At 32.4% G+C, this 9,242-nt stretch overlaps 2 protein-coding genes across 2 annotated transcripts in view; both read right to left on the minus strand.

The window, feature by feature from the left end:
- Nucleotides 1-1,892: 1,892 nt before the first annotated feature.
- LOC142980769 (odorant receptor 13a-like) lies at nucleotides 1,893-5,004 on the minus strand. The gene is made up of 9 exons (XM_076126348.1): nucleotides 4,992-5,004; nucleotides 4,457-4,647; nucleotides 4,114-4,224; nucleotides 3,697-3,929; nucleotides 3,004-3,264; nucleotides 2,629-2,731; nucleotides 2,341-2,436; nucleotides 2,084-2,239; nucleotides 1,893-1,943 (listed from the first exon to the last, which is right to left on the minus strand). Exons 1-9 carry the CDS (start codon nucleotides 5,002-5,004, stop codon nucleotides 1,893-1,895), a joined length of 1,215 nt encoding a protein of 404 aa, XP_075982463.1.
- Nucleotides 5,005-7,026: 2,022 nt separating this feature from the next.
- The window catches only part of LOC142980770 (odorant receptor 13a-like), a 2,933-nt gene continuing 717 nt past the window's right edge, over nucleotides 7,027-9,242 (minus strand). Inside the window, exons 2-8 of the mRNA XM_076126349.1 lie at nucleotides 9,158-9,238; nucleotides 8,694-8,926; nucleotides 7,981-8,241; nucleotides 7,712-7,814; nucleotides 7,469-7,564; nucleotides 7,233-7,388; nucleotides 7,027-7,077 (exon numbers count right to left, since the gene is read on the minus strand). Of these exons, the coding sequence (XP_075982464.1) occupies nucleotides 7,027-7,077; nucleotides 7,233-7,388; nucleotides 7,469-7,564; nucleotides 7,712-7,814; nucleotides 7,981-8,241; nucleotides 8,694-8,926; nucleotides 9,158-9,238 (981 nt within the window). The remainder of the gene's footprint in view (nucleotides 7,078-7,232; nucleotides 7,389-7,468; nucleotides 7,565-7,711; nucleotides 7,815-7,980; nucleotides 8,242-8,693; nucleotides 8,927-9,157; nucleotides 9,239-9,242) is intronic.

Consider the following 9,242-nt stretch of genomic DNA (forward strand, 5'->3'; position numbering starts at 1 on the left):
AAAAAAAAATAACCACGAAGGCTAAGGTGGGAGCTTCGCTTCGCTCGCTCCCACCTTAGCCTTCTAACCTAACCTACCCATGTCGCTATGCCCAAAACTCCTTCTTTATAACTATGTCACAGTATATAATTATACCGTGAAATAGTTATAAACATAGTTATGAAGGAGGATTTTTTTATATATCGTAACATAGTTTTTAAACTCTGGCTTGTTCGGACTTTTACCATTGAGAGTTGGTAAATCTTAGGTTTTACCGGAAAATCTTAGGATTTACCACAGGTCGGGCTTTTACAGTAACATATACAAATCTAAAATGTTCTTACATAATTTTATTTGTATTCTGATCTAGGTTTTCGTTCTTGACATTCAGAAGTTTTGAAAAGAATTCGATTAAAGATTAGATTAAGAGTTACCTTGAGACTTTAATGAAGAGTATGACCTCTCAGGTAAAGAATCTGAAGATACGTCTCCATATTTTTATTTTGGTACAAATCGAGATATAAAAGCAGTTGTGGAGTGTGAATCCCGTAAAAAGGTAAAGTCAAAATTTTAAAATACTCGTTGACTTCATCGACCAAAACTGACCAAAATAGGAGCCAAGTTCTTGAATATAAATTAACTTCAACTAGGTAACTCAGAATTAAGCTATAATAAGCTATCTTTCTCACCTATAGTATTCATAGCAACAGCATTTTATTTTAATTCTTAACTAGAAGAATGAAAATGAAACAAAAGTAAACCTCGTTGGTTAAGGTTTAATTCAATTTGTGTCGCTACGAACACGATTGCGGCATCAAATAAAAGGTATCATTGCGATCTTTTAGGGCATGTCGATTAGAAAAAGTTCAGCTCTGTTTCAAAAGTAGGTGGGGAAAATTAAAGAAAACCGATCCGTTGTGTAATAATTATGTGACGAATAAAGACAAATCATATCAGATTTCGCTAAATTATAGCCTTGACGTTAAACTTCATAATTATTATGGTGAATACGATTGATGTTTATTCCTAAACCGTTAACTCGCTTGCTTACAAGTTTTTTGAACTATGTTTCGACCGGCTAAGTCGAAAACAGCGTGTTTTTGAGAACTAAGACATGTTGTTTTGACTCTACTCAATATTGCATGAGGTCAAAACAAATAAAAAGAAGAAGTATGGATTTTCTAATATCACCTACGTCTTTATTCAAACTATTGTCGTTTAGAATTAGTATTACTTCAGTAGTTTTAGACAGATAAATCTTCAATGTTTAATCACATATTTTGACAACAGATTTCGCATGTTCCGTAAAGTTTCACACTTTAGAATCAACATAGTAAATAATAGCGTATCTCTTAAATTTCTCAGCTTTCATAGGAAACGTGGCAAGCGAACAATCATTAAAAGAAACACACAAGTTCAATTCCACCGGAATACAATGTATGTTTCCACGCTCTTATACATTTATAAACTGCAATAAAGCGTTTAAAGAAAGTTCACACTAAAAAAATACACCAATTATGATGTAGGCTGTTCTTATAACAGTCTAAGTATTTCCTGCTTCCATTGATTTGTAATACAATGGTTCTACCAAGAATTGAGCCACCTTGCTTCCTAAGCACTGTTTTGTTGGATTCTGAAGGGGATTTTCGGTTTCTTGTTAAATTTCCTTCGATTCTTTCTAGATTTAAATGTGATAAGGTCGTAGAAATAAATACTACAATAGTATTTGTTAGTAATTTTAATTGTTACGCTTGTAAAGTTGTTTGCGTTGATCAATAAACATGCGAAGTGCAAATCAATAAGAAATCATTGCCACCTTTGACAAATATTTAATATTGGTGCTTCTAAGTCTTAAGTAAAGAAACAGTTTTGGTATAGTTGCCAAGTTATCAGAATAATTATTTTGAGAAAATTTACTCGACACTGCGAAGGAACGCGAAATAAGATAAAGATGTTTTGATAATCTGAAAAATAAATAGTATAAATATTATTACAGAATTATATTTCCTTAGGAACAAGATCAGTAACATTGAAGTAATCTAAAAATAATGTGCAAATTAATTCTTAATACAACTGCTATTACTTAGGCTCCATGAATACGTACCGAAGCCATAGTAGTGACACCAACTTCAGCCATACCTAAGGCCTTAATTCGTATTACTTTTTGGACATTCAACAGATATATCGCGACCGTCTTTTTGTTGCTTACGTCCATGTACTCCCATGGTACCCAGTATACTGAATCAATTAGCTTCTCGCTCTGAAAATTGATCACCACCTTTAATATAATTATTATTATAATTTTGGTTGAGTTCATTAGTAAAAAATAAAGTATTTAAATAGTAAGTCTATTCATCTTACCATAGTCCCAATCAACTCAATAATGACAGACAATTGAATCAATTCTTGAAATAATACAAAGGTCAAGGGCCCGTAACATATCAATGCTTTTGTCGTCTGAAAACAGAATATCATAATGACTCAGAAAACTACTGGAACTACTAAACAAATAACAACTTCTGACGTTTAAGTGAATACTAAAAAGATGTAATATAACGCTACAGCCGTAAAATTGACATAGTACTTCAAATAGAAGATAATATAATGTCTAGCTATGACATAATAATATACGATTGCAATTCCACTAACCATTTGAGAGCATTGTAGCAACAACAGACATAGGCTCACTTGATGAAACATATAATACGATAGTAATACAGGTCCAAAAGCATCCGAGACTTTGTTGGTATATCTGTGAAATATCGCAAAGATTTGATAGAACTGTCTTGAGTTTAAAGCAAAAGAAATATAAAATAATTAAAAATTGTGTTTAAGTTTTCCCATTTGTGCGTACACTATCAAAATGAACTCTACCCGAAATAAAATTGTATAAATAAAAAAATCTATCTGCACTTGCCAATAGTCAACGATGACGTTTCAAGTTACTGTGTTACCGCTTACCTACTGAGGAAAGCACATTTAAATTAAATCATAAATTTAAAGTATATGACATTCAAAACTTACACAGTAATAAAACGATGATACTCAATACATTCCTTAAGCTTCTTTGAGACTAATTTCAATTCATCGTCAGAATACATCCTGGTTTCAATAGTAGCCGTTCTATCAGCCAATACTACTGATATTTCAGAAGCCTTAGAAGGTAAAGGGAATGATGCTAACTCGTCAAGTAAAATGTTGAAGTGGCCACAGATGTGGAAGATTGTTATTGACAATATGAGGTCGATGAAACAGAACCAGGATGAGCAGATGTAGGAGCAAAGCCTGGGGATAGAAATGATGAAATAAGTTATAAATTTAAGTCCGTTTAGATAAATTTGTAATTGTTCTATTAGTTACGCGTTTTAAACAAGAATCACAGTCAAATATTACAAGTTGTTTAACGTAGTAAAGCTTTGGTTTATCTTTGTAGCCAAGCTATTATTTTGTACTTGCTGCTTCCAATGTGTTAACCCAGGTACTAAGCTATCAGTGAACCAAATTTCATTAAAAGCCGCCAAGAAGTTTTGCCGTAAAAGAGTAATATCATTATGTGCATCCATTCGTACTTACAAACTTTCGCACTTATTACAGCTTAATATAAATAATGACACGCGAAACTTAACCGCTTCACTCAAGGATCTATTCTAGGTCCCCTCCTATATCCACCTTCAATACTAATCATAAATCACAGTTTAAGCTTAGTTCAAAACTTACCAATTGCAAATATTAAAGAAAATATATCCGCTGAAATTAGTATAGGCATCGAATGGTAGATAAAGATTAATGGCGTGTTCGTAAGTGCCATTTAAGTTGTGCTTGTCTTTAAATTTTCCATCAGCATAGTTGTTGACTACGGGTATCATGTTGAAGAATATCAGACCGACTGTCATTTGACCAAGTAAGAATACTGCGTATAGATGTGACAGTTTGTGTACTTTCTTATAAGTCTGGAAAATAGTAAATTCTGTCAATGTCTGGACAATTTTGACGACTATAACGAAGACTTATAGTTGATTTAGATATTATAAGTACGTTAAGTAAAGCGCAAAGCTTTACAACACATTCTATGGTAACGAAAAAGAACTGTAAACTTAGTACTTGGACAACTTACTACAGAGTGTTTTGTCTTACCTCCATAGCACTTTCAGACTTATCTTTGTAATAAAACAAGTGGATTTCTTTCACAAACTGAGACACAACTTCGTTGTACTTCTTTGAAAGAGCACAGAATATGAGTCGAGTCTATAGAAAGATAAAGAATAGGATAAGTATTATATTATTATTTAATTTTTAAATGTATTTCATATATTTTTCATACACAATTGATGCAAATTAACCTTAAATCAGTCAATCAATAAAATAAAAAAATAATTTTAGAAAATACGGGTAAAATTACGGGGTAAACGTTACCCGTAATTTTACCACAAATTCCAAAAATGTATGATACCAGCTAAACTGCAATAGTGTTACTCACCACACATACAAGAGCCATGAACACACAAATGTACGCATGACTTATTTCGTAAAAAGCCAACTCATGGCTGTACAAGATCAAGTACACCACACCTCCGAAGAAGTAAAAAGAGCAGAGAGTCAGCATCCCATAAGGCCAGTATCTTTTAAACTGGGTTACTTTTTCACCAAGCTCTTCACCTGGCCAGCAAGCTAGGAGTAGCAAATGATTAACGTCATGTATATTGTGTCCGTAGGTTTATTGATACCGCTGAAAATAAATTTTCTTATATGCTTCTGACTAAGGTAACAATTTAAAATCGAAAGGGCGTAGATTCGTTTTTTATTGTCTATGTGTCTAATAGTACTGTGTAGTCTAGACTTAAATATTTTTTTAGTTTTGGTTAATGGCGTCTTACAAAGATTCAGATTCTGAAGGCTATATAGGCCATAATAGCTGGCCAAAATATTATAGGGAATACGCGCAGTAACAAAATCTTATCAGGTACCGAATCGAAATAAAAGTTTTGGCTATGGTCGGTAATTTTTTTACTTACATGATAGATTCATCTTCAAACAGAAACTTTTTCAATCTTTGCAACATTTTGAAGTTCAATTAGATCTGAAACGGTACGATTAGCTTTTGAACTAAGCCGTTCTAATACTTAGTTATTAGAAGAAAGTCTTTCAAGAAATCCCTTTAATTAAACCTAATTATAATAAAATATAATATGGCTTTTAATTGTGATTAATCGTTTGCTATTATTATAATAATTTGCCTTCGGTATAAAATGTGCACTCGTTTCCTGACTTTGCTTTTGTTTTAAGTCTGACTCAATATATAAATTTTCTGCAAACTGATAACCGATTGGCACAATTCAATACTCTTTTTTATGATACAGGTTATAAATTATCTGCGTACAGAATTTGAACTCGATACAATTAGCATTCTTTGCGTAAAAAGGTTTGAGATTAACATCTATACATTCTAAATTTCCGCGTTAAGTGCGTCGTAATTTTAAATGAATATAATATAGAACGTCACGAAAGACAAACAAATTAATCAAATAAATAAGTAAATATGACCATCTTAATTAAAATTCACGATTGCCTAACACGTATTAGCTGAGTAATTAAACTAACGACTGAATGAAAAACATGAAGAATGTACACCTGTCTAAAATCCTTGACCCTTTGTTAATTGAACTGTATGCCTACACTCTAGTTAATTGAAAAACTAATATAGTAATATGTGTGTTTTATTATACGGCTTTGATCCTGACTCGAATAAAAACTTTGAAAAAATTTTTTTCAAGAGAGTTATCCTAAATATATAAATAAATTTAACCCGTTACTTTCCCACTGCTGGGCAAGGGTCTCCTCTCGTAATTAGGGAGGGGTTAGGCCTTGAGTCCACCACGCTGGCTAAGTGCGGGTTGGGGATTTTGCATGCCCTCAATAAATGTATTATTATTAGAGTTATCCTATAAGTATAAAAGTCGCCAAGTATGGTAGCTATTTTTTATTGCTACCAGGGTTGCCAGATCCAGATCCATTACCATTTCCTGGACATTTCTGAGGCCACGAACGGAATCGGAGTTTTGGTGTCCTATCCGACACTACATTAACTAGGAAAGAACAAAATAAAACGCCGACGTAAAGTGACTTCGTAAAAACTAACATTTTTTAATTCCGGTAATTCCGGGACAGTGAAGTAAAAATACGGGACAACTAACTACACATAATGTAGGTACATTAAAGGCAAAAATAACAAAGCTAGCAATTACTTGACTATTATTATTAATAATAAATATCTAAACTGATTCCAAGCTAAACTAAATACTATGGTAACCAGACAACTGATAAACATACTTACATACCTCTAAGTACATACTTGTTTAAATACATTTACAACCAGGCACAGGACAGATACTCATCACAAAAATATTTGTAACAGTCTAAGTATTTCCAACTTCCATTGATTTGTAAGGCAATGGTTTTACCAAGGATTGTGTAGTTGACTGGGTTAACGTCAAATAATTAAGCTCGTACTTGTAAAAGGTTTATCTAAAATGCTTAGACTAGGCTTTTTTCGTTAAATAATGTTGAAATTGAAATTATTACAGATTGAAACATTTTATTAGACACTAATTTGATATTGACGAAAATATGACATAGTGACGTCAGTACGTTGTATTTCTATACTAAAATGTTTTTGTGACATTTCATAAAGAGTAGCTGATTTGACTGGTAGGCAGTTGCCTAAGGTGTTTACCTTATAGAGCCACCTTGCTTCCTAAGCACTCTTTCCTTGGATTTTGAAGAGATTTTTCGGTTTCTTGTTAAGTTTCCTTCGATTATTTCTAAATGTAAATGTGATAAGGTCATACAAATAAATACTACAATAGTTTTTGCTCCTATTTTTAATTATTAAGCTTTGATTAAAGGAAAAGCTGCTTGCGTTGATCAATAATATGTGAAGTGCGAATCAAATACTTTTTGTCTAATAACAAAAGTTCGTGTTTTTAAGTCGAAACGGTGTTTAGATATTATAGTCGTAGAGTAGTAAAAAATATATTCTGTTCAGAAAATTTATTCGACACTGCGAAGGAACGCAAAATAAGATAAAGACGTTTTGAGAATCTGAAAAGTTAAAATATTTTAATCATTAGATTTCCTATGAAATAAGATCCTAGCATTGAAGTATTCTAGAAATAATATTCACATATTTATTTGAGGTTTTTGTCAAAATTTATTCTTGAAACATGTGCTATTACTTAGGCCTTATGAATACGTACCGAAGCCATGGTAGTGACACCTACTTCAGCCATACCTAAAGCCTTAATTCGTATTACTTTTTGGACATTTAACAGATATATCGCGACCGTCTTTTTGTTGCTTACATCCATGTACTCCCATGGAACCCAGTACACAGAATCAATTAGTTTCTCGCTCTGAAAATTCGTCATCTTTATTATGATTTATCAATTGATTATTCATTTTGTTATTGAAATAGTTCAGTCATTTATCTTACCATAGTTCCAATCAACTCAATAATGACCGACAGTTGAATCAATTCTTGAAATAATACAAAGGTCAAAGGTCCGTAACATATCAATGCCTTAGTTGTCTGGAATCAGAACGTCATAAAGACATAGAAATCTAATGAAGTAACTGTCCAAATAATAAATTTAACATAAATATCAAAAGGTGTAATAATACATTTAGTAATACAAATTCTAGCAGTGAAATGTAAAATTACTGCAATTCCACTAACCATTTGAGAGCATTGTAGCAACAATAGACATAGGCTTACTTGATGAAACATATAATACGACAATAGTACCGGTCCAAATGCATCCGAGACTTTATTGGTATATCTGTAAAATATTTCAGTAGTTTTATTTTATACTTTTCATCTCCTACGCCCTTGAAAAGGTAAATATGTTACTAGAAACTGTTTTCTTCAAAAACATTAACAATCCAACATGACAACATGATTAATACAAATCACAAGACCTAGAGTATAGCTACTTATAAACTTACACAGTAATAAAACGATGATACTCAATACATTCCTTGAGTTTCTTTGAAACTAGTTTCAATTCTTCATCAGAATACATCCTGGTTTCAATGGTCTCCGTTCTATCAGCCAATACGACTGATATTTTAGAAGAATTAGTAGGTAAAGGGAATGATGCTAACTCGTCAAGTAAAATGTTGAAGTGGCCACAGATGTGAAAGATTGTTATTGACAATATGAGGTCGATGAAACAGAACCAAGATGAGCAAATGTAGCAGCAAACCCTGGAGATAACAATGAAGAAATAAGTTAAAAATTAATTAATTTAAAAGGTCAGGTGCGTAGTACTCCTAACCAGCGATCCAATATGACAGGAATCAGGATGTATGGTTTGAATGAGGCAAGCGAAGTTTCTAAGGATCATAGCAAGTGGCCACTGCCGTTCTTTGGTATCTACCAAAGAACGGCAGTGGTCTATCTCTTTGAAAAAAGGCGTGATATTATTTAAGTATGTAATTGAATTCACGAAATTCATTCAGAAGTTTTTCGTTCGTAAAAGAGTTACAAATATAGTAATATCTACACTTATAAACTTTCGTTTGTAATATTAGTTTATAGTACATATATTAATGAAACGTGAAGCTTAAGCGCTTCACTCAAGGATCTATTCTTGGTCCGCTCCTATGTCGGCGTTAAATACATATGATTCACAATAAAAGTTTAATTAAAAACTCACCAATTGCAAATATTGAAGAAAATATACCCATTGAAATTAGTATAAGCATCGAAGGGTAAGTAAAGATTGATGGCGTGTTCGAAAGTTACGTTTACGTTTTGCTTGTCTTTAAATTTTCCATCAGCATAGTTGTTGAATATGGGGATCATGTTGAAGAATATCAGACCAACTGTCATTTGACCAAGTAAGAATACTGCGTATAGATGTGACAATTTGTGTACTTTCTTATAAGTCTGGAAAAGTGTAATAAATTCAATAGATAAAATGTACGAATGCTCTTGATGTTGATGACAAAAATGGAGAATCTATTTGTATATGGCAGTCTAATTCATTAGGAAGGCTTGGGTATCTAACGTACGCCATCTAGGATCAAAGTCAAACTATATAATTATGTATGTATTCGAGGAAGATGCAGTGTCAGTCATGTATCGATAAAATAATGTTAAAAATTAAACGTATCATACCTCCATTGCGCTTTCTGAGTTATCTTTATAATAAAACAAATGGATTTCTTTCACAAACTGCGACACGACTTCGTTGTACTTCTTC

Source organism: Anticarsia gemmatalis, chromosome 18, assembly GCF_050436995.1.
Source record: "Anticarsia gemmatalis isolate Benzon Research Colony breed Stoneville strain chromosome 18, ilAntGemm2 primary, whole genome shotgun sequence".
NCBI classification, from domain to species: domain Eukaryota; kingdom Metazoa; phylum Arthropoda; class Insecta; order Lepidoptera; family Erebidae; genus Anticarsia; species Anticarsia gemmatalis.